This window comes from Chaetodon auriga, chromosome 20, assembly GCF_051107435.1.
Source record: "Chaetodon auriga isolate fChaAug3 chromosome 20, fChaAug3.hap1, whole genome shotgun sequence".
NCBI classification, from domain to species: Eukaryota; Metazoa; Chordata; class Actinopteri; order Chaetodontiformes; family Chaetodontidae; genus Chaetodon; species Chaetodon auriga.
The window spans coordinates 21,625,991-21,652,259 of NC_135093.1; the positions used below are offsets into that span (position 1 = coordinate 21,625,991).

The 26,269-nt window shown below is 40.4% G+C and overlaps 1 protein-coding gene across 2 annotated transcripts in view; it reads left to right on the forward strand.

Moving 5' to 3' along the window:
• The window catches only part of rab3gap1 (RAB3 GTPase activating protein subunit 1), a 65,539-nt gene extending 44,920 nt beyond the window's left edge, over window positions 1-20,619 (forward strand). The window contains exons 21-25 of one of the 2 annotated variants that reach the window (XM_076759304.1): window positions 2,732-2,835; window positions 6,594-6,709; window positions 7,865-7,967; window positions 9,465-9,488; window positions 19,543-20,619. In XM_076759304.1, coding sequence (XP_076615419.1) covers window positions 2,732-2,835; window positions 6,594-6,709; window positions 7,865-7,967; window positions 9,465-9,488; window positions 19,543-19,776 — 581 coding nt within the window. In that variant the 3' untranslated portion in view covers window positions 19,777-20,619. The remainder of the gene's footprint in view (window positions 1-2,731; window positions 2,836-6,593; window positions 6,710-7,864; window positions 7,968-9,464; window positions 9,489-19,542) is intronic. The other variant, XM_076759305.1, reaches the window with a different exon arrangement.
• Window positions 20,620-26,269: the final 5,650 nt, after the last annotated feature.

Below are 26,269 nucleotides of genomic sequence, written 5' to 3' on the forward strand. Positions count from 1 at the left end.
TTGCAGTCCAGATAGTGTTGAAAATTAAGGCTCAAATGCACTTGCACCCCCAGATGCAAATTAAAATCTAGTATAAAATATTTGATAGTGTTATCCAGCCCATTACACTATATGGTAGTTAAGTACAGGGTCAACTCAGTCATCATAGCTATACCCGCTGGGATAAATATCCAGTAGGATCTTTATATGCAAACTTCTGTAGATATATTTTTCATGTATGCAGAAAAACCCCAAATATATGCAGAGTAGAATTAGGCAGATACCCACTGATAATTCAGCTTTTTGAATCACCTTAAATCTGGCGCACTAGACACCCTCCATTCCAAGGCCTTTCAAACCCATGAGCTGAGCCAAGAGAAGATTGCCCTACGTCAGCTAGTGCTGAGATTAACTGCCCCCTCTCAGACACACTCTGGCCAGTCTCATGACAACACTGTTTTTCCAACACCAAACAGTGTAAATGAAATTCTAACTCAATGAAAAGAAAAACCTATTTTGAACATTTAAAAGAATATACTAAAAGCCAAAGTATATTAGAATGTTATCTGGCCTTAAAAGATATTATAAATTTGCAGAATATCTCTACCAGCAGAAATAGAAAGCAAAGACAGATCTGGATTAACTACAGGCTTAGTGACCACAAATTGACACTGAGAGATGACAGATACATTTCCTCCTACAATTTCTAAGTGCTCTCAATGAGAATCTTGACACATATATTCCTCCTACAATGTAAAACATTCAGTGAAATGAGGAACTGTAATCTAAACATTGAAGGAGAATGAGACAGGGAATATCTTGCTGCACAATGTATATGAACATACTACAACTTGAGGGAACATGAGTGACCTAGACACAGACAGCACATCCACGCATTCACTCACTCACACACACACACACACACACACACACACACACACACACACACACACACACAGTCACAGTCACAGTCCTTAAAGATTTCAATGTCTGGAGGAATTCTGGTAACATACTGTCTGATCATAGACCCCATGTTCCCATGTTTTTGTTTCTAACTGACAAATGGGGACAACAATTTTTGAATTTTTGAAGTCTTCCAGTATTGCGTGCTGCAGCCGGCAGCAATGAAATGGCCTGCAACATAAACCCTCCGTGCATTTGTGCATCGTCAGTGTGCCTCCACCAAAATTGTTTGCTTTTGCTGATGCGCGCAGTTATTCTGAGTGAATTCACGTCTGACACACACATTTGCTGCCTTTATGCTTGCTAGGGTAGTTGTTATAGCTGCTTGTTTTTTTCCTTGTAGTTGGACAAAAGATGTTCATTGATTGAAGGATTATGGATTGTTTATCAGTATTGCTGAAGTTAAACTCTATTATATTTAGATTCAGATATATTATATATATCTGTGATTATCTGTGCATATGTGTTGTGGTAACAGCTTGTTGTGGGTGCTCAAATTCAACCCTTCACATTTCACTTGATAAAACATTGGCATTTTAAGAGAAAGCCCTTTTTTGAGACTCTATCCACCCTTTGATCTCAGGGTGGCGCTGCATTATTATTAATTCTGATGAATAATTGTATTCATATTAACATAGTTATTTGGATCAATAACTAGCATGGCATACAGTATCCCATACCTCTGTAGCTTCTGTTTGAGTGGATTATCTGCCATGTATTCCTTCACCACCAATGACAATTGGTTGTAGAATGAGAGCCTGGATCAGTTGTACCTTAAGGTACCATCTTGACTGTGACACTTCTGCTTGTGTCTGACTGTGTGAATTTGCAGCAGCTACCTGGGGTGTTTATTTAGGTTTGGCTTTGGTGCTGGCAAACTGTGCACACTCCACTTTTATGTACTCTGCTTAGGTAGTCATCTTGAGAAAGCAGGGCAGCCATGATTCAAAGAAATCCACCAGCTGTCCTGTCTCTCTGCCTTCCACCAAGCTAACAACCAGTCGCCAACTGGTCATACATATTGGCCAACATATCCAAATTCTCCATTGGAGCACTGACCTGCTTTTTCAGTTTGAGAATCCTTGGTTCTTGTGCTGTGGCAAAGTTTTCAACTGCTACAGTTCTAGCTTCTGCGTAATCTAACTTCTTGCTACCAGTCTAGAGCTCCACAGAATGCTTTTGAATAGTCTCAGTCAGAGTTTTTTATAAATTACTTTATGATATTAGCAGTCAAATTACAAGCTTTAGCAAGGGCTGTGTAGAGTTTGTCTATACACAACAGTTAATCTTATCTAACAGATATCTTTTTTGTCTCTGTTCTCCTGGTTTCTTCACAGTTTGTCTGAAGACTGTGGCCAAAAGTTTTACAAGGACATAGCACAAAAACCAAAAGTGGCTTCCAATGCACAGTTGTCAGGATGAACAAATGATTAGAACTGAGTGGCATGGAGCTCAAGCCACAACCTGCTAACCTCATGCCATCACATTACCCCCCTATCCAATGTAATTTAATTAATCATCATACCTGAAAAACATTTAAACACTGAAAATATGGAAAATTATGAAAATGACATATAAATTACTTGAACTGAGGTAAGGATTTGAGTGTGTGGGACACCACAAGTCTGAGAATTCTGTCATATAGTGTACAGTATTTTAGGGTGGGATATAACACATATGAGGTCATTACATATTGTCGCTACTTTAATCCATCACCTGCTTACAACAACCTGTGTTTTTTTTCTTTCTCCCTCTCTCCTTTGTCTTCTCTTGACCCCCTCCCAAACAGAGTCAGTAGAAGACATTCCATTAGTAAAAAAAAACATTCAGCAAGCTACGTGTCAAGCCAGCAAGCTGCTGCAACCCCAGAACCATGACTACAAGAAGTTAGAGGTCAGTGACATGCAGGACTGGCAGTGAACTCCTCAAGTTGCTCATTCTTACTAGGATGAGACATCTGACATGTTCCTCAATTTTTGTTTAGCCATTCCATTTTGCTTGTTATGTTAGCAAAACTATTTGAAATTGTATGTGCTGGAAAAGTTGATTGTTCAAATCTCAGCTGCTTTGGTGACTGTCGATATGAAGTACAGAATTCCACTTTTCAGGATCGTAACAGCAAGTATGGGTTTTTCTCACTAGATATTAGCAAACTAACAATTAGGTTAATCAGCACACTGAAGGATTCAATGATTTCTTTTTTTGTTGCTTATAAATTATTCTTACCTATTTCAAAAATATTTCGGAATATTTTTTTTACTTGGATGCATGTTCCAAATAGCATATGGAAACAATTGTCCAAAACAATCCTATTTTCAGGAATTTAATGACCTGGAGTGTCCTACAAACCTGAACATTTTCGAATAGTGGTGCTAGATTCTGTCTTCTCCAGTTTTTCCAGTGTACTGTATTTTACAAACTGGAACATTGTGTCATTGACATGTATGTCATTGAAAAGGCAACATCAGGATAGAATACATCTACACTGTTTGATAGGCTGGCACAGTTGCCGGACAGTTAACAATTGAGGGAATTATGCTAATAATAGTGTTGATTTTATTTCATATTTACATGCATGTTTGTAATGTGATGTGACCCTACAAAGCAGTACAATGATTTTTTGGCTGTCTGATTGATTCCACCTGAGATAGGTGGTGGACAGAATGCAGCAAAGACCAGCCCACCTGGCTGACCTGCTCTCTAGTACTGGCTGTATCCTTCAGGACCAGTCAGAAACTGCCATGACCAGATGATAAAGCTACTGTGGGGCAATGCCACTAACATCTGCGAGATGCTGGATCCAAAAAATCCCAAAAGTATGCGAAACACAAATTGGTCCCGTGCTTCAAAGTGTAGTGGTCCTGCCATCCATGTGGATATTACTTTGACACGTACCACCTACCTAACCATTGTTGCAGACCATGTACACCCTTTCATGGAAAGAATAATGCACCATGCCACAAAGCGAAAATGGTTCAGGAATGGTTTGAGGAGCACAACAACCAGTTTGAGGTGTTGACTTGGCCTCCAAATTCCCCAAATCTCTATCCAATTGAGCATCTGAGGGATGTGCTGGACAAACAAGTCCGATCCATGGAGGACCCACGTCGCAACTTCCAGGACTTAAAGGATCTGCTGCTAACATCTTCGTGGTCAGGAGTCTAGTGGAGTCCATGACTCGACGGGTCAGGGCAGGGTAGTCACATTCACATGCTGTCTGCCTGTGTGTGCTGTACTCTTATTTGTGCATTCTTGTTCTGGTATGGCATGCCAAGAGCATGCTGCAGGTTGGGGGTGAGCAGTCTACAACCAGTGATTTATGGATGTATCCCATCAGGCTTAAAGCAGTCTTTACAGTTCCAAAAGACATTGAAATTGTCAATAAACTTTCTCTCATGGGTGACGCATGCAACTGTCAGCCATGTATTCAGTGCAAGACGTCTACTGCAAGATTGGATTCCTTTCCCCAAGGTTGGAATAGGCACTGATACACACATACAGTACTGATCAAAAGTTTTAGAACACCCCAATTTTTCCAGTTTTTTTTTTTTTGAAAATTATCCAGTTTATTGTCTCATTGCACTCTGAAATGAAAGTGTAGTACAAATAAGCAATTGGACTTAAAAAAGAAATCATGGAATCAATTTATAGACCAAAATGTATTCTAAACTTTTGACTCATCAAAGTAGCCACCTTTGGCAGATATAACAGCTGAACATACTCGTGGCATTCTTTCTACAAAAGAAATCAAATATTCTTCAGAAAGTTTTTCCCAAATCTGTTGCAGAAGTTCCCATAAATATGTGGCACTTGTAGGTTGCTTTGCTTTCACTCTTCTGTCCAGTTCATTGCAAACCAGCTCGATGGGGTATAAGTCTGGAGACTGTGCTGGCCACTCCATGTTTTCAAGCTTACCATCTTGTTCTTTTTTCCTGAGGTGAGCATAGCTTGGACTTTTTTGGGTCAATATCTTGCTGTAGGATGAACCCCTGACCAACTAGGCGCATACCAGAGGGTATTGCATGGCGCTGCAGAATGCTGTGGTAGCCATTTTGGTTCAGGGTGTCTCTCACTCTGTACAAGTCATTGACCCTGGATCCAGCAAAACAGCCCTGGACCATCACACTTCCTCCTCCATGTTTGACAGTTCAAGTCACACACTGTGGAAACATACTTTCACCTACTCAACGGCATACAAAGATCCTGCGTGATGAACTGAAGATTTCAAATTTTGATTCATCAGTCCATAATACCTTCTTCAAGTCTTCAGTAGTCCGATGGCGGTGTTTCATGGCCCAGGCAAGCCTCTTTGTCTTATTCTGACGTCTTAGCAATGGCTTTCTTACATAACTGGAAAAATTGGGATGTTGTAAATCTTTTGACCGGTAGTGTATGTTGTGACTAACAGTGGCTCAGTTTCTCCAGTAGCAGACAAAAGTCTTTCTTCAGGATCTCAGAGCCAGTTTTTCTTTGCAGAATGTCAAAAAATCAAATGTGAATGATAATCTTTCTGTCACTTGGATGTGTAAAGAGGATAACTGGCAACAGCTCAGTTAGCTCCCTGACAGATTTGTCATTCATAGTGAGATTTTCAGTCTTTGACATTCTTACATGCATGGTTATAGTCCCCTGTCAGAATGGTCTCTGGCTTATCAGGTGTGGGTTTACCAGTATTAAAGCTGGCCCTCAGCTTATGCAGAGTTAGCAGAATTTTTCCTGGTCCTATTTCTTGGGTTGTTCAACAGCCTTAATGCTAGAGGTGTATTTAGATCGTTCATTGTCATCATTGTTTCTGGTTGTAGAGTAAGCCTTTTTATTTAATTTCTTCATGGCGGAAGACATGTGGATGGTGTCAGTCTTGCTCCGATGCTGTACCAGCAAGGAGTGTGATTAGGGAAGGATGGTTTGGGAGCCTCAACAGGAGACCCAGTTCGAACTCATCCAGGGCAGCATCTCAAATCTGTGCGAAAAATGCTCCACAGTTGAAGTTATCCCAAGCTGTGCAATTCTCTCAGTCAGTTGTTCACACATAAAAATAGTAGGGTTAAAGTCATAAAATAATCAGTCAGTCAGTGGATGCGTGAGCAACACGGTTAATGCTTATTCCATGTGCATAGTGATACAATTTAAAACTAAAATTAAAAAACCAAAAGACATTGGTAGGTGTAAAGGTAATGGTAGCAGGGCATCAGGACACAAATATTCCCAAAAAACCTACAATGAATGTGACCATTGGATACAGAACTCTTGGAGGCAGTGTGCTTCATTGATCAATTTTTTCTTATTTTTTCCTTCAAATGTGCTCAGAAAAACTGATTAAGAACAAATATGAAAACCTTACAAAATTATGATATTGAAACATAACTACTCCCCTATGTATTAATCATCAGGCTTTTCTGCATTACATTTTGATTCCCTGAAATTGGTGATATCAAAAGGGCTATCCACCCAATAAAAATAAGCACTTCAACATCATGTCATTGTTTCATTTCAAATCTAAAGGGCTCAAGTGCAGAGTGAACAAAAACCAAAATAGTCCTGACTCGTTTGGACTGCTCTCTACTAATTAATTTGTTGAAGCGTACTTCATGTGAAGTTCCTCCAGCTCCTATTCTTACAGTATGTGTGTGTGACCTTTTCTCTATCTGTAGGATTTCATTAGCCAGTTGATGGCCATGGAGACAGTCATCACCCAAGTTCGCTCGCTCAAGTCCAAGTTTGCCATTTGTGAGGGTGAGAAGAGAAAGGACACAGAAGAGCTGGAGAAGTAAGTTTCACCTATTTTTATTTGAGCAGCATTTCAGTCAGAGACACATCAAGGAACTTATACATATAGCAAATACACAGTGGGCCAAAATTACAAATATTGTTCCAAGTCGAAGGCCGGACTGATTCAATGTTTATTGAAAACTGATTGAAATTACCTTATTGTACAACACAGCCTATAAGTTATTGCCTATAAAACAACATTAATCATTAAATAAGTTAAAAATCAATTGTATTCATTTCTTATGGCTTTATCTGCAGCTTTCCATAGTAATTTTAAATGAAAACATTTTCCCACATGCCAACAACAGCCAAAAAATAATTTTCTTCAAAGAAAAACCAAACATGCCCAAAGAGTACAAAAAGTCAACATATATTGAACCTGAGTGCTGCTCTCTGATGTACACTAGTCTATGGCAGATACTTGAACCTGAGACTAACACAGCTTATAAGACCGTTTTTATCTATAAACAACAACATTTAACATGAAATACCAGAAAAATCAGTTGCATTCATTTCTTCTGGCTCTTTATGCAGCTTTTCCAGAGTAATTTACCTGTCATGGTGTTTTAATTCACAGGGTCTTCTTACATTATATTCTATATTCATTATATTCATTACAGCCACATGGTCGCTGCACACAAGACAAACAGCTTTACCCTTCATATCCATGAACATATACTCTGCCTCCCACCTGCCTTGAAAACCCCTGTTTTCAAAGTCCACCTTCCATTTAGCCATTTTTCAGGGAGAGGGGTAATTGAAAGTTGACCACAGGTAACGAGCTCCATCAGGCTGCTGATGAACTAGTGGGGCAGGGACTCGCGTTCGCAGGCCTTTGATTGACATGCCAACGCACTGGCAGTGCGTTGTGGGACTTGTAGTACTAGTGGTGCGTGCAATATACTGGCGGGCCAGCTCTTATAATGATTAGATATTATCATGCGGGCCAAAGATTATTCCATCACAGGCCAAAACCGGCCCACGGGCCTTGAGATTGACATATGAGAGTTACACTGTTGTATCTGCTAGGAGTATCGGTGACAATGAAGCAGGTAACAGGGCTCTGCTATGACCACTTAACTGCCAACAGCCATTGGACATCTTTACTCATTGCAACAGTGCCACTGGAATCACATTTGATGTCTTTGTCCAGCTTTGTGAGCTCCTTGCTGGAAGAACCAGAGGTGGTGGTGATCGGAGCTGGCCAGGGGCCAGCTGGCAGCATCATCCATGGCCTGTTTGTCAACGCTCAGAGGGTAAGTAGCTTCATTCTCTCTTCATCTGTCCAGCTCCCTTTGACACTGTTCACAAGGGATGGTTATGTCATTATATGGTTATGGTAGCCTCTTGTATGTTACCGTATGAAAAAACAGATATTGTAATTTACAGAATGTTCTCACATAGGCAGGTTTCGTTTCAAGATTGGAAATTGAAGCACAATCAGACACTAGTGACACAAATAGGTTGCTTCAGCTGCTAATTATTTGCTGTCCACCTGCATCATGTCAGTCAGTCAGCTGGTTGATCTGGTGCCTTGCAGCCAACTTGAAGTACAAATTTGTTTTCCATTTACATGAGACAGGTATATCTATAGTGATGCCGATACACTGAATCAGTATTAGCACCGATACTGAACTCATTTAAAAAGTAAACCATCGGTTACTGTCAATCTAGAACAACATAATCTGTTGTCTTAACGCTTAGAAGATAAGCAGCTTCACTCTATCTCTCTTGCTCCCTTTGGCGCTGTTCACAAGGGATGGTGATGTCATTATATGGTTAGGGTACGCTCAGAGGGTAAGCAGCCTTTCTACATCCATACCTTTCTACTGCATCCATGATAAATCAAAATGTTATTGCTAAACTCATATACAAGTTATATATGCATTAAATACACAATTGCATCGTTTTACATCGCTTTTAATAGTGCCGCATATGACATTGCATTTACATGTGCAGCAGTGATTTTGCAGACCCTCTGTAGGCTGTGGAGCACATCTCTTGAAGATCATGTCTTTTCTTCCACTGTCCATTTTCCTTTGCAGTGACACCTCCTGTTAATTTATGTGCCCTACAGGTGTGAGATATCAATTCAGCAATGTCGGCCAGTATCTGAATTGGACTGTAACAATATGAAAATATCTCTCAAGCATTATGTCCCCACTATTGTTTGAAATAAATACAAGAACCTAATATTTGATTTCACCAGTAATTTTGCCTCATCTGAGGTGCAGCTAAAGACAGCAAGTTTAATTTATTATTGCAGAAATTGTTGTTATTTCTGCATAATATGCATCCCTACATTTCCATCAAGTCAAAACTATATTTCTTAATAGATACTGTCATCAAGAGTTCCCAAAACACCTCTCCTCCTATATTTTGTTTCTGCCTGAGCACAATGTCCTGCATCTTCTAACAGGTTAGGACAACTCTGCAGTGCCCCTACATACACAACAATTTAAAAGTTTGGAATTGCCTGCCACAAAGCTTGAGAGGAACAGTCCTCTCATATTTTTGAGAGGAAGATCAAGTCTTCTTTGAGTAGAGCTGTGATATTGTGATGTAGCTGACTGCTTATAAAAATTCAATTCTAAATTTTCTATTTTGAATCTGTGCTGCTCCTTAGCATTACAGTATATGTATGTGTATGTTATGCTTGTGAGGTAACGGGCAATGCTTTTTCTTTTTGGTTGTACATTTCCTCCATTCGACTGTGTTTTTGTGTTGTGTCTCCCCCTGCTGCTTACATCAAGCTGGCTGACTTCACCAATGAAGAGGTAACCACGAACAATGAGACTTTTCCTCCCAACTACCACTATAACCCTACCCCTCCGTCAGTAACATTCCACAACAACCACACACTCAGACATACACAACTAAGCATATGTAAGTGGGTTCCACTTCTCCACTTCTGTGTGCACTACAAGGAACAGTTTCCATTTGTTTAGTAAAAAATAATTTGGTACTTGTACTAATTTATACCTCCTGTTGAAAATTTACTTTCTATATTTAGTTTGTTGAGCAGTATGTGATCCTTTCTTGCAGTGAAGTCTTTCGAATCTGTGTAGATTTTGGGTACACAGACTGTACAGCACAGTCCCACAGAGAATTATTACTAACAAAGCAGTTCCACTCAGCATTAGAGCAATTTAGCATCATTTACAATTTTGTTCTGTTTTTAAAATCCACTGTTAATCCAGGTTAATTTTTGGAAAGAATATTCAATTCCATTCAATTTCATTTGTATAACGCCCAATCAAAACAGAAGTTGTCCCAGGACACTTTCCATATAGAGCTGGTACAGACCCACTCTTTTATATACAGAGACCCAACAATTCCCTCATGAGCAAGCGCTTGGCGACAGTGGGGAGGACAAACTTCCATTTAACAGGCAGAAACCTCAGGCAGAACAGGCTCTGGGTGGGCGGCCATCTGCCTCAACCAGCTGCATGAGAGAGAGAGAGAGAGAGAGAGAGAGAGAGAGAGAGAGAGAGAGGGAGACAGACAGACAGAGAGAGACAGACAGAAATGCAATCAATGTAACAGTGACAGTGGATGTAATAATAGTAGTAGCAGTTGCAGTGGATGTCCGGCAGGGCCATGGCAGGAGACGTAGCTATAATCCACAATCCAGCCACTATCAATGGGAACCTGCAAGACAACAAAGCCCAGTGACTCGGGGGGAAGAAGCTAAGTTAGTAATACACCGTGGTAGGACACGAAAGCGTGCAAATGGAGAGGGAGAGAAGGACAGAGGAGTTCAGTGTATCTTTGGAGGTCCCCCGACAGTCTAATGCTATAGCAGCATAACTAGGGGCTGGTCCAGGACAAGCCTGAGCCAGCCATAACTATAAGATTTACCAAAAAGGAAAGCCTACTCTTAAATGTAGAGACAGTGTCTGCCTCCCAGACAAAGACTGGAAGATGGTTCCACAAGAGAGGAGCTTGATAGCTAAATGCTCTGGCTCCTGTTCTGCTTTTGGAGACTTTAGGAACCATAGGTAGGCCTGCATTCTGGGAATGTAGTGTTCAAGTGGGGTAATGAGGTACTATGAGCTCTTTAAGATATGATGGTGCCTGACCATTTATTGCTTTGTAAGTAAGGAAGAAGGATTTTAAATTCTATTCTAAACTTTACAGGGAGCTAGTGCAGAGCGGCTAATATCGGAGAAATATGATCTCTCTTCCTCTTTTTTGTCAGAACGTGTGCTACAGCTTTCTAGAGCAACTGGAGAATATTCAGCAACAAATTTGGGCAGCCTGATAGTAAGGAATTGCAATGATCCAACCTGAAAGTTATGAATCCATGGGCTAGTTTTTCTGCATCATTTTGAAACAGGATGTGCCTGATTTTTGCAATGTTAGGTAGGTGAAAAAAGGCAGTCCTTGGAATTGATAACTCCAAGATTCTTTACAGTGGTGCTAGAGGCCAGCGCAACGCCATCCATAAATGCCAATGAAGTGCTCCAGTCACTGCAGTAGGATACCATGGTCAATGGTGTCAAATGCAGCACTAAGATCTAATAAGACTAGTACAGAGACAAGTCCTTTATCAGATGTAATTAGAGGTCATTTGAAACTTTAACCAGTGCTGTCTCTGTGCTATGATGCACTCTCTCCTGACTGGAAATCCTCAAATAAACTATTGTTATGTAGAAAGTCACACAGCTGATTAGCAACTGCTTTCTCAAGATTTTTTGAGAGAAAGGGAAGGTCGGATATAGGTCTATAGTTGGCTAAAACCCCTGGATCAAGAGAAGGCTTTTTAAGTAGAGGTTTTATTACAGCTACTTTAAAGGACTGTGGTACGTAGCCTTTTGATAAAGGCAGATTGATCATGTCTAATAAGGAAGCGTCAATTAAAGGTAAAATTTCTTTAAGCAGCTTAGTTGGGATGGGGTCTAGAATACAGGTTGATGATTTTGATGATGAAATTATCGAAATTAGTTGATGAAGGTCAACAGGTGAAAAACAGTCTAAAACTGCGACAGGTTTAATAACAGTTTCTGTGTTTGAAGACAAAACAGTATCTGTTGATGGCAGGAGCTGATGAATTCTGTCTCTAATAGTAAGAATTTTATCATTATAGAAGCTCATGAAGTCATCACTGTTCAGAACTAAAGGAATACATGGTTCAACAGAATCATGGCTCTCTGTCAGCCATCATCCTTTATGGGTGCTTGAGCAAGACTAATGTTACTTTAAATAGCAGGTAATAAGACGCTGTAACAAAAGACAGAGCAAATTACACTCAGACAAGCAAGAGCGACAGACGTACACTACGACTAACATAGCAACCGGAAACAGGAAGTGAGATGATACGCTTACCTCAGCACATCAGCAGCAACCAAATTTACAGATGTGTAGTTCCCAACACAATTTTAAGTTTAGTTTTAGTCTTAGTTGCTTACTGAAAATTTTACTTGGTTTAAAGTCACATTTTAGCCTGTTTTGTTTTAATTTTAGTCAATTTTAGTCATAATTTCAGTTTCTTGATACTGTAATGGATTTTGCTGAAGGGTATGTTTTCTGGATGTCAAAATTCCAATGACAAATAAGCATACCTTGAACTATGTGTTTAGTCATCTTGGAGATGTGTGACTGGCTTAATGTACTTCTTTTATATCATACAAAAATGAATGCCTGCAGTTTGTCAGAAAAAGTGTAGTGTAAACATATTCATAGTTTGTATTTATTTTCCTGCATACATCTACACCACTACAATCTTCTAAGGCCTTTGCATGTTTGATTGTGCAAAACAACCTCATCCTAAATCACTAATGTTACTGATGTTTCAATAATCAAATTATTGGTGTGTGAAGGGCCCCTCTGTCACCATGCCGTGTGATGAAATATAGGAAAGATTGGTTGTCAGACACTGATAATGTTTATTAATGACTTATTGTCTGTGAGTCCTGAGAAATCCTGAATTATCTCTTACCGTCAGCTTGGCTCTTGTGAAATTTACCAACATGCTAATGGAGCAATGCAAGCTAATCACTAACATGCCCTGAATCCACAAAGAACTTTGAGGTATACTAACATTAAATTTAGTCCTAAAAGGAAATTAACATATGTACATGTTATCAAATCAGTCAGCATACATAATTCATATTTATTTTGGCAGACACTGCGGGATGGTGTGTCTTCAGGTGTCCTTTCAAGTTGGGTGTGTATTTTCCACCCATCTTGAATCCACAAGGACTGTAAATAGACTGTATGTAGTGCTTTTCTAGTCTTAACAACCACTCAAAATGCTGTTACAACACAACTCATCATTCACCCATTTACACACACATTCAGGCACAAATTCGTACACTGGTGGCTGGATGCCACCTGGTTATTACAAGCAGTAACCATTGACATGCACACTCGCACACCGATGACACAGCATTGTCAGCCATTTGGGATTCAGTTTCTTGCCCCAAAGGTACTTCAACATACAGGGGCCAGGGATTGAACCATTAGTGGACAATTGCTCTACCTCCTGAGCCACAGCCGTGCCCTCCAAGGCACTCCATCCTCATGGGGGAGTGATACTCACTTTCTTTTGTTTTCTAAGAGAACTACGCAGGTTATCTCTCCTCTTTCCTGACAGGCTGCTGGTGATGATGAGGCACTCATCATTTGAGGCGCCAGCTGCTAGTAGCAGTTAATGGTTTCATTTAGCTTTTTAACATAGTTAGATTTATTAGAAGGCTCTGTAGAAGTACTACTGGCAGCAAATGGAAGCTGGCATTTGCACGGGCACCAGACATACACCGACTATCCAATGAGAACACATGGGAGACACATGGAGTTAGTTAGTTTCTCTGTCCGAACAGAGGCAAGTATTTCATAATGAACAGAAATTTTACTGTATTTTTTCTTGTCAGTGTTTTTTCATTTATGTTGTTATAATTCAGTCATGAAATAAAAGGACATTAACAAATACTTATCAAAATTTTCATTGACAAAATAACATTGCTTTGGTCAACCTCATTTCTGCTGCAACTGGCAACTGTACACTAAAGCCCATTGTACACTAAGGAAAGAAAGTAGCTAGAAAACAAATTGGAACATTCGAAAAACCAAATCATTTTTCTCTGGATTTAGTGGAGGTCAAACCACAGCTGAAAGGAGAGATTCAGCAGGTGGGCACAAACACAACTCCGGGTGCTAACATTGCTCTGTGTCAGTTTGTACAGTTTATACAGCTTTAAAGAGACACCAGTTCACGAGAAAATGTTGAGTGTGAAAGTATTACATGAACAAATTTCTGTGTTGGATGCAGAGTTTTGGATCCTTGCTTGCTTTTTGTAACTTGCTGGCTGTAACGCCTAAATTTCCAGTGTGGGATCAGTAAAGTCCTATCTTATCTTATATCTACTGTTGAGTGAACTCATAAACATACATATACAGTACATGCAAATATATAAAATGTATAAAACCCTGAAACCCGGTAGCCAAGCACACACACCCCAACACAGCCACCTTCTCCTCCAACACTTATTGAAGTGAATCGATTGCAATTCTAAAGATGACAGCACTTCAAAGACCTCTTTTTTGATATGTTTGTGCATGTAAACTTCATATTATGGTTATGGGAAATCTACCGTTATTCTGCAACTGGGTTAATGTGGTATGTAAGCTTCTTGTCCAGGTTTCTGATCACTGCCTCCAAAGTCAAGTGCATAGAAGATAAAGCAGGTTCATTAAAGAAATATGTATACTAATGATTCACACATTAACGTAAAAGGATGATGGTAAAGGTCTTAACAAGTCCTGAATTTTGGATCCAGTCTTAACTGAGAGTAGAAAACCTACCTGACCTCGACATATGTAAATTAATGTCCATCTTGTGGTTCAGCAGTTAGAACCTTGATTGACCTCCACCATATTTCACAGTGGGTGCGAGACACTGTGGCTTGTAAGCCTCTTCAGGTCTCTGTCTAACCATTGGACAACCAGGTGTTCGGCAAAGCTGAAAATTGGACTCATCAGAGAAGATGACCTTACTCCAGTCCTCTATGGCCCAATCCTTATGGTCTTTTGCAAACCTCAGCCTGGCTCTTCTTTGCCTCTCGTTGATGAAGGGCTTTTTTCTAGCTTTACACGACTTGAGCCCTGCCCCTAGGAGCCTATTTCGAACTGTTCTCGCTCTGCACTTCACTCCACTACCATTTGCCATTCTTGGTGGCTATCGTTAAATAAGATTTGGTTCAGGTGATCACGCAATCAGTACCTCATTAAGTAGAATGAGGTGTCCTTGTATTGGAATTCAACAGATACTAGAATGGAATGACTGTCACACATGTAGAGATGCTAATTTCAGAAAAATTTGCAGTCATCTCAATATTGCAATATGCAATATTTTCCAGAGCTGTATGTGTCCGTGTGGTCTTCAGACTAGAAAAGCACTATAAAAATACGGTCCATTTACCATTAATAGGGTACTAAGAGCTGTTTAAGATATGATGGTGCCTGACCATTTAGGGCTCTGTAGGTAAGGAGACAGATTTAAATTCTATGCTAGATTTTATTTTACAGGGAGGCTAATATGGGAGAAATATGATCTATTTTTACTTGGTTTTGCGGCATTCTGGATGCTGGAGAGTATTTACCAAAGTATTAGGGCAGCCTGATAGCAAGGAATTGCAATAATCCAACCTGGAAGTAACAAATGGATCAGGTCTTAAATATTTCTAGATGACAGCAATAAGACATACTGCTGTACTGCTGTAATGCTATTACTTGTTTATCTAGCATTACCGGTGAGATGATGGAGAAGCCAAAACTTGCAGAATGTTAAACTGTAGCCACATCTGTCCAGCCAGAAACCACAGTGCCCTTATCCTCAACTGTTACTGAGAATTACTTACTGTTACTCAGAGCTGAAGTCAAAGTTGAAGACAAGCACAAAGCAGACAGTGATGAGAAACCTGGATTAAATTCTAATCATGTATACAGAAACCCGTATATACTGATAAATCAGTTGCCTGTAAATGTTCCAAATATGATTAAAAACAGGATTACAATATTAGGGCAGCCTCATAGTAAGGAATTGCAAGAATCCAACCTGGAAGTTACAAAAAGATGATGCCAGGCAATATGACCCTCACGTAAATGCCCTTTTCTGTTTCATGGAATATTCAGTTTAGATCAAAATGGTGTACATCCACCATGGTGGACTAGTAGTCTAGAATAATTCAGGGACCTGTTGGACCAGTTAAGACTAGCACTTTGTGTCATAGGTGTCATATTTTTTGTGATACCTTACTTGAAGTAATATAAACAATTTTCTGCAAAATCCTTTTTTCTTCAAACAAAAGAAGCCAAAGTTAACAAATGTTAATTGTCAATTCATAAATACAAATAATCAATTACTTTTTTCAGTGATAAAGAAAATGAACACAAGTGAACACAAGACACATGTAGCAGTTAATATCACATCAGTGCATCATGGTGAGTGTCCTACATGTCAAGACACTTTAAAAATTCTGTTGAACTAAAAGGCAAGCCAGTATGCCTAAATTAATGTATGGAGACTCACACACAGTACCAAGTAAGTGAAAGCCTGAAGCAGGGAGAGCACCTCTCTGCTCTTCCATGTGCCTTCAGAATGGCTAGAGCATGGAGAGCAGCAGCAAAGACTCCATAGGGGACAGAACAGAGCAGGTATCGACAACAGAAATGACATTAATTAAGTCCAACATGGCATAAAAGGCAGAAGTTTTTAAATGGCTTGCAGTGGAAGCAGCAAGGGTAAGCAGGCGAGGACAGTCAATAAGGTGCCTTGTTTGAGACATACCAATAGAGTGCAAAGCAGAGAATAAGCTGAGCTGTCAGCTGATGTGGGCTGGTTTGAGATCAGCTGAGCCATCAGCCAATGAAGCTAGAATAAAGTGAAATTGTTTCAAAGTTTCAGTTTGTCTGGAATAATTGAAATTGATAAGAAGAGGAAAATCTGTCATGGAAACTCAGTGATCGCAAGTGGCTGTGTGATTTGGTCTTCAGTGTGGACATTATCAAGTAACTCTCAAAGCCCAACCTCACCTTCAGCCAGCCTCTCAGCTCTCTGCTTTCAAATTTGAAATCATTTGAAGTGATAGCAAGTGATAGCAGCAGCTTTGGCAATTGCAGCTGCCAGGTGTTAGCACTGCATGACATCTGAGTGTGCGGGGGAGTGTGCAAAATATCAGCCATTTGGTGAGAGGTTTCAAGACATGAACAGTAACAGAAATAGGCTTTTTGTTTTTTTCCACAAAGCAGAAACTAACTAAGCAAAGCACACATTTACACACTCAAAAACATTCTGATCATATGTTGGTAATCCTTAATAGAGCATGAATTATCAAATGATACTTCATTAATTGACAGAATGTAGATTCTGTCTGGAGAGCTCATACAAAAATCAACAGACGAATCACAGACTGTGAGGGGTGTGAGGGGTCCTTCACTGAGGTGAGGTGTTGTCGGGCTAAAGTTGTCACTGGAGGCTGCAACACAAGCATTTTGCTCCACCACCTTAGCCACAAGCATGTCTTGGAATATCAAGAATGTATGATGTTAACATCAGCGCTCTCCACATCAGCAGGTAACACAGGAAAAGCAAAAGAAAAATCGAGCCAACTGTCACTTCAAGACGCGTTTGATAGAGGGATTCCCTACAGCAGAAAAAGCAAACGGTGGATCGAGAATACGAACTATCACTATCCACCTAGCCAAAGACATGGTCCCACTTAAAACTGTAGAAAAAGAAGGCTTTGGGCAGATGATCAAGACATTGGATCACAGGTATGAAATACCGAGCAGAAAATACTTCAGTTGCAAGCCCCGACTTTGCCCTGACGTGAGATGCACGCAGTTCAGATGATCAATGCTCACGTTAGGAAGCACCAATCCTAACTTGTAGCATATTAGAATGACAGGGAGAAACTCAGCTAAAAGCCTCTTCCAAGCATTGCCACCCAAACGATACATAATTCATACATCAATAAATTATATGCACATGTAAAAGACGAATATAGCGTATGTCCAATTTAGAGCATCTGCTCATTTCACCCCTTCACACAAACCACACAAGCCTGATATCATATGAAAGCAGAGAGTCTACTGATCACGAAGGTGTCTGCCTCCTCACTGTGCAACGGAAACTCAGCGAGCTAGCAGCTACAGAGTACCAGAAGAAAACTTCGCTAAATCATAAAGTAGGTCTTACCTTTGCTGTTTTGTGGTCAAAAGTTATATTCCAGCTCGGAAAAACACTGCTGGTGCCTGCTCCTATTACTCTGCATCAGTTTGAGATCAATCACGAAGGTCCTGGTTGTTTACATAGAGAGGAGGGGGTTTCTAGAGTGAAGGAAGCACTCTTTAAGCGATATACTATCTCTGGGGTTACTTCTTTCTGGATCATCATTGGTGTTACTATGGTGAATTTGGGTGCCCCCCCCTCAAATCTCTTGACTCTGACTGCTTGATAGAGGTGTCGATCATGAAAATTGACCAATGGGTTGGTGAGCCATTGACCAGTGTAACTGCACAGTTAGTTTAACCGCTCTGTCTCATTTACACGTGAATGGACAGAGCGCTCACAGAGGACTCTGTTGAACACCCCTAATGTTATTTTACTGTTTATTTACATTTCGTCCTTTTATGAGAGATAAGAACAATAGCAAGCAGAAAAAAGGCTGAAAAAATGTTTTCAACAGAGTAGTTTCTCCGTATGCTTGGACGAGAAAACGGTACTCTGCCCAGATGCTGGACATACCTGTGTTAAAACATCTGTAAAACTGCTCAGGTTCATTTTTTTAGCATGTACTTTTGCACAGTTACTCATCAGATATTACCTTACTAATTCCAAGATGAATTTGGCTACTATCCCATGATTTAAAGGTGGTTTTCACTCCAAATAATGTTTTTGTTTTGTTTTGTTTTGTTTTGTTTTGTTTTGTTTTTAGGCGGAGATAAAAAATTTCAATTTTCTTCTGTCTTCCTGAGGAAAGAAAAAAAAATACTGTCATATACCGTGATATACATTTTTGGTCATACTGCCCATCACTACGGTGATGTAGCGGGCTGGATGCTCTCCTCAGTGCCTGTGTAGGTGACAATGGGTGGTGCTAGTCAAGCTCTCTTCATTCTCCGCAGGGAGTGAAAGCATTGCATTGCCATCTTGGCTGCAGAGTTAGTGTTGAGGTGAGGTCGTCAGAAATGTGCACCCCAAGAAACTTGGTGCTCCAGCCGGCATCCTCCTGAAATCAACAACCATCTCCTTTGTTTTGTCAACATTGAGACATAGGTTGTTGTCATCACACCAGTTAACCAGTTGCTCGATTTCCTCTCTGTATGCTGTTATATGGTTGTTGCTGACACTGTCGTGTCATCAGCAAACTTAATGATGCGGTTGGATTTGAACTTGGCAGAACAGTCGTGGGTAAACAGTGTTAGCAATGGTCGACTACCAGACCACCAGGCATTGTTTATGTAAGCACACAGCCTGCCACCACGGGTCTGACCAGAGGTATTCCTGTCTGCATGGAGTGATGTTAGCCCCTGTAGCTGGAAGGCTGTGTCAGGGATGTTGCCATACAGCCAGAGACTGAATAACATATTGTTGGCTTTGGTCTTTTTACTGATTTGTTGAGAAAAGCATGTAGAATAAGCCCAAACTTAACCTTTAAATTTATTCATTGTGAAAATGTAAATTTGAACTTGTTTACATGTGTTTTTTTAGTTTTAACTGATGTAACAGGTAGCAGTTTTTCAAACTATATACAGACCTCTTTAGCATCCTCCCTGTCTACCTTTTCATTGCTGGTTAGTAACATTTCACATGCTCTCAACCCCCAGGCTGCCCTCCTGGCACCACTGGAAGAAGACTTAGGACGTGACAGGAAACTGACTGGGGGGAGCAACAAAGTGCCAGACTTTCCTTCTCCAGCAGGCCGGGAAATTCTGTTGCGTACATGTGTCCCTCGACCAGCACCGTACTCCAAAGCTCTGCCTCAGCGGCTCTTCTGTGTGTTGATGAGGGAGGAGTTCAGGCTGGCAGGGGCCTTCTCATCAGACACTTCCTTCTTCTAAGACTAAATGCCTGTTGCACAGTATTTCATCTCAAACCATTTTCCATTTGCCTATGATGAGGTACACCTTGAGGCCGGAACTGGGTTAGCAGGTATGAACATAGGGTGGCACATTAAAATGATTTAAGGTGTTTGTTGGTGCTCTGTTGGTTAATGAGCTTGTTTGTGGGTACATTCTTGTTTAAAACTACATTTTTATCAGACCTATAACATATCTGTGTTGACTACATAGCCAACACACTGATGAGCATGGCATCATCTTTTTAAGAGAAAAATTCATTAATTTCAGACAGTTTGAGCAGCAGTGGACACACTTAGATTTCATGCACTACAGACTGCTGAAATTTCACTGTACACAATTTGAAATATCAAGTAGCATTTATTTGCTGCAATCATACTTTCATACCCCTTCAGTGGTCTGACAACAGAAACAGAAAAATATGTTCATGAAATAAGACTTAGTTCTTCTGGTGATTAGAACAAACACTTGTTTGCTATTTAAAAAAAAAAAATCTTTATTGTCATTTTGGCCACATGGTTTTCTTGTTTTGATCTTCTTTATGTAGGTTTCACGTAATCTGCTTATTCTTGACCACATGCCAAGTGATAGAATAAAATTAAAGACTTTTTAGACTTACATGTTCTGTCTTTGTACACGGTTTATGGATCCCATTAGTTAAAGATGTACAGATTGCACTGGCATTTTGTCACTAGACTTCAGCAGTTGCTGATTCAAGATTATGTTTTGAACATTTTGTTGATAATACCTACGTGTAATCACACATCCTTTGATCTTTCTCTGAAGTACAGAAAATAAAATAAAACTTTATTTATTACAGCACAAGACAGTGTGATCCCTCAAACGTGTGAATTAATTTCAATAAGAAATGGTTATATCATCCTGTTAACCAATGGCAAATGCTTTGTAGGTGTTATATTGATGTAACAAGTGATCTGAGTCATCTGTGGCATTGTGTGTATAGTTCATGTTAAATGTTGGTCCATAATGTGCTCTCATTTCGAAATAAACACTGCTCCTCTGTCTTAATCAGTGCTTCGGGCTTGCCCATTTGCATCATCAAACATCACTGACCAGTGGTAGCAGGTGGGAGGTCAGCTCACCTGTGCAAGGGGGCAGTCGTTAAAGGTTCCCTCTGCAATTTTAAACCTTTAGTAGTGCATGCAATTGATGAATTTGAATGAGTTCTTGTATGTTTTTTTTTTTTTTTCAAATATCTTTTCAATGTGTTTTTTTTGGTGTCATATCTATTAATATTCGCATACTATGACAATTAAACATACCATGAAGCAAAGAAGCACACTACATTTACAACACAACATGCCAACACAACCCTCCATAAGATTTTAGTTATTTTGCAGCAAAAATATACATTGCAAATACTTAATGCAAATACCTAATAAATTTGCTTTACTGAAAATTGTTACAACATGATTGATATTTATCAGTCTGCCATGATGTGCATAACAGCAGCATGTAGGAACTAGGGCAGACAGACAAAGGTCATGTGCATAAGTTGTCTGCAGGATGATAGGCTCATAAGGGTTTGTCACTGTGTGACTGGATAAATCTGACCAGCTGATATCTCAATTGACAGTCCTGGACAATGGAGGCAAAGAAATTATGAGTGAGCATGCCTGAGAGGAGTTTGAATGTAGAATGATATGAGAGAGAGAAAAAAAAAACTACAAGAATAGTTTTCCTGACTGAGCTTCCACTAGAGCTTCATGAGGTGATTCTCTAGCAGTCTCTGACCTGCCCAAGTAACTACAGAATCACTTTTTATTCCGACCAATAATCTCACATGCACAGAGAGAAACAGAGACAGGAAGATGAGAGAGAGAGAGAGGGAGAGAAAGATTTTCAGTTTGTCTCTTTCAAAATATGATATCACAATAACATTACATTAACAATAAATTTAGCAGCTTTGCACCTTTAAAATATGTCTGTACCAAATAGTAAAGCTTGCTTTTCTTGTGACAAACAATGTAATTTGCTTTTATTTTTGTATATAAATATATATATATATATATATAATTTTAACATCATTTTATTGTAGTTTAGAAATTTCACCAGCTAGTTTGCAATTGTTAGTCAGTGGCAGAAGTGATGTCAGGTTTGTATTCTGCTGTGGCAACCCTGAGGCACTGTCCCAGATGTGTATCAGAGAGTCTGTTTCTGTCCTGGCTCTTGATGGCATTCATCAAAGAAAATGATGACTCACATATGTATGTGGAGGTGAACATTGTGAGTAAGAACATTGAGATAGCCCTGGTGTTTTGGAAACTTGGGGAACCACATTTATCCAAAAGTGACTCACCCTGACATCCTTGTGTTGTGCTTTGAGCAAATCAGATGTTGCCATCTCCAAGACCTCCATCTGTAGAGCTGCCTCATCAACAGACGGCATCAGTCTTTTGGCCTCTGCAGTCCACTGGCCTCAGCTGACACAGAGAACGGCTGTCTCAGAAGGAGGAGGATGTCACATGAGAGTTTAGGGGAGCTTTCAAATCATTCCTTGAAGTTTCCTTGCAGACTGGAGATGAAGTCCTTCATTGCTGGATCCTCCTGCATTTCGTTCATCTCACAATGTTCCCGTAGACGTGGAAAGTGCAACTTTCTCCGTGAATGTCTCTCCCCAGAAGGTTGAGCTTTGACTGGAAAGCTTCAACTGCCTCATACATGTCAGCAACAGTATGGTCCTTGCCTTGTAGTTGCAGGTTAAGTTGATTTAGATGAGACATGATGTCACACAAAAAATTCATATCTGCGATCATCTTGTTGTCATTTAAAAAGCTGTGGAATTCGTGGGCTTTTTTTGCTCTGCAGGGTGGACAAAAACGACACAAGCTCATCACGCAGGTAGCACACCCTCTCCAACACATGGCCTTTACTCAGTCAGCGAACGTTACTATGCAGCAAAAGATCTTTGTGCTCAGCTGACATCTCCTCAAGCAGTGCTCTGAAAAGGCAATGTTGCAGACTAGAGCTTTCACGAACGAAGTTAACCAGTCTTTTCACCGTATCCATCACCTCTGTCATTTCTCCACTCAATTTGGTAAACAGCACTGATTTATGAATAATGCAGTGAAATGTCAACGGTGCAGGGTTAATGGCAGAAAGCCTGCTCACCAAGCCCTTGCCCAACCATTGACGGAGTGCCATCTGTGACCACTGACACAATTTTGCGAACATCCAAGCCATTCTTCTCAAAGAACTGTGTCAGCTCGTTGAAGATGATTTCCCCGGTTGTGCGCCCTGGCAGTGGCAGCAAACAAAGCAGCTCTTCCCAAAATGTCTTTCCATCAAAAAATCTCACAAACACAGCCAGCTGTTCCATGTTGGTTCGGTTGCAGGACGAGTCGATGGCTAGAGATATGGCATCTGCTTTCTTCAAATCGGTGAGTAGACTGGCAAAACACTCCTCCACCAAACTTCTCCTCTTCTGGTTGCCGTGTTAGCCAATAGCCAATACCTGCTTTAATAGCTCCACAACATAACTTAAAACTTTGCCAGCCATATCAATTGCACACTTTTTCATCTATTTAGCATCAGCAAATAACTTCTTAGCTTTAGCAAGGGTCCATGAAACTTGCAGTGAAGCTGCTGTGGCGCTCTCTTGTGCCGATATTGATTTTGTGATGGTAGAAACAGACTGCTTGAATGATGTTAGCATGCTTGTTATTTTGTGCTTACGTTTATCTGATTTTGCAGGGTAGTTGGCATTAAGGCTGGCAGCATGCATAGTGTTGAAGTGCCACTTTAGATTTTATGCTTTGATGACAGCGACAGTCTGCATGCATATTAAGCATGTTGGTTTAGAATTGGCATGGTTGAGTAAAATGAAACAAAACTGATCAGTCCAGTCTGATTGGAACTGACGATTCTCCTGGTCAACCATGCGATTCTTTGTGAAGGCCATGCTGTTCTTTGTTTGTTCAGCGACTTACTCTTGCTCCTTTGCTCTGGCGATATGCGGTTGGCTAACTGGTGACTGACACTTGACTGCTCCTGGTAGAGTGGTATTTAGGACGTACAGAGCATGCACAGTGCATCTTACGTGGGAGAGGGTCAAGTGTACAGTGTGGACAAGGTCAAATGACCACACTTTTTTTTCCATGTAATGACAGTTCTTGAAGTAGTGTCACTGGGTCGGTGCGGGCCAGACATATGGCTCTGGCAGGCCGGATGTGGCCTGCGGGCCGCTACTTGAGGTTGGCTGGTGTAAGCTATTGGAAACAACAACAACTCTGCTTAAAGTAGGCCATGTAAAATGACGAAGGTGTCAGCAGATGCTAAGGCGCATAGTGCGCAGAGGTCTCCAACTTTCTGTGTTGTCTGGAGTGACGAATCGTGCTTCACCATCTGGCGATCTGATGGACGAGTCTGGGTTTGGCGGTTGCCAGGAGAACGGTACTTGTCTGACTGCATTGTGCCAAGTGTAAAGTTTGGTGGGGGGATTATGGTGTGGGGTTGTTTTTCAGGAGCTGGGCTTGGCCCCTTAGTTCCAGTGAAAGGAACTCTGAATACTTCAGCATACCAAGAGATTTTGGACAATTCCATGCTCCCAACTTTGTGGGAACAGTTTGGGGATGGCCCCTTCCTGTTCCAACATGATTGTGCACCAGTGCACAAAGCAAGGTCCATGAAGACATGGATGAGAGAGTTTGGTGTGGATGACCTTGTCTGTCCTGCAGAGTCCTGACCTCAACCCGATAGAACACCTTGAACACCATGAATTACAGCGGAGACTGAGAGCCAGGCCCTCTCGTCGAACATCAGTGTGTGACCTCACAAATGTGCTTCTGGAAGAATGGTCAAAAATTCCCAGAAACAGACTCCTAAACCTTGTGGAAAGCCTTTCTAGAAGAGTTGAAGCTGTTTGGGTGGGCCATGTCGGTCCACCCTTGCATATTAAACCTATGGATTAAGAAAGGGATGTCTCTTAGGTTGGGCGGCACGGTGGAGCAGCAGGTAGTGCGTGTGCCTCACAGCAAGAACTGGCGTGTGAAGTGTGAAGTTTGCGTGTTCTTCCCGTCTGTGTGAAGTTTGCATGTTCTTCCTGTGCATGTGTGGGTTCTCTCTGGGCACTCCGGCTTCCTCCCACAGACCAAAAACATGCTCATTAGGTTAATTGGTGACTCTAATAATTGTCCTTAGGTGTGAGTGTGAGCGTGAATGGTTGTCTGTCTCTATAGGTTTCCCTGCAATCGACTGGCGTCAGGTTCAGGGTGTACCCCGCCTCTCACCCGTTGACAGCTGGGATAGGCTCCAGCCCCCCCGCAACCCCAAAAGGAATAGTCAGTATAGAAGATGAATGAATGAATGTCACTTAAGTTCATATGCGAGTCAAGGCAGGTGAGCCAGTACTTTTGGCAATATAGTGTTGCTGGAGGACTTGGTAGTCTGCTTGCATACCAACAGTGACATGAAAAGTAGCAAATATCTAACATGTTGAAATTAAGATTAATTAAATGATTTTTTCCTCTGCATCTAAGGTAATTTATCTGGCCAAGGATCCCACCAAAGGGAAAAGTATTTCCATCTTTATTACACATACTAGGTTTGATTTGTGAACTATTGTTTTGTATGGTGTTGTTCATCCACGTGACCATACTGCCGTCTACTGTTCATGTATACTCCATAATACCAGCACATACTCATTCACAATGGTATTAATATTAATAAAGAATCTCCTCTCATTTTTTTCAGTGATGCTAATTCCTTCCTTCTTGGGAGAATGTGTAGTATTGTATGTATTATGCCGAAAGTTGTGAATGATATACTGCCAGGAAAATTGTGTTTGCATCATGGTGTATCATTGTATAATTTTCCTCTTTGAAGATGGTGCCCCAAACAAATGTAAAACAAATAAATTATCATGTCCCCACAATAAGATGTTTAATCAATCTCCTGTCACCATAATGTGTACTCTATGATGTTCCTCATGTTTCACAATCTAAATCAAATCAAGTCAAATTGGCGCATACCAGTATCAAACAGATATCCCACTACACAACACCATGTAATATAACTGTAATTGAATATTAGTTTGTCAGAGGTGGAAGAGAAAACTTTGGAATGTGTCAGGCAAACCCTAACATTACAATGACCTAAATGCTATGATAACAATCCCATATAACAGTAATTGTAAAGTGAAAATTATTGACCATATGCAAAATGTCAGATGCTCCACATCCCTAATTTTGACAAAAGCTTTTAGTTGTTTACTCATAGCTACAATTCCAGTCTTCCTTGGATGTTTTTTTTTTTTTTTTCCCCCAAAATATTACTCATTTACTTACTTAAAACTCTTTTACTTTAAATATAACTTCCTTCTCCCATGACTTTTATTAAAATTGCAATTAATTAAAATTAGCAGACAGAAATAGAATAGAGAAAGATATGCATACATCATGTTTATTTCTATCTTACACATTTTGGATTTATGGAAAAACACAAAACAGTCACAAAG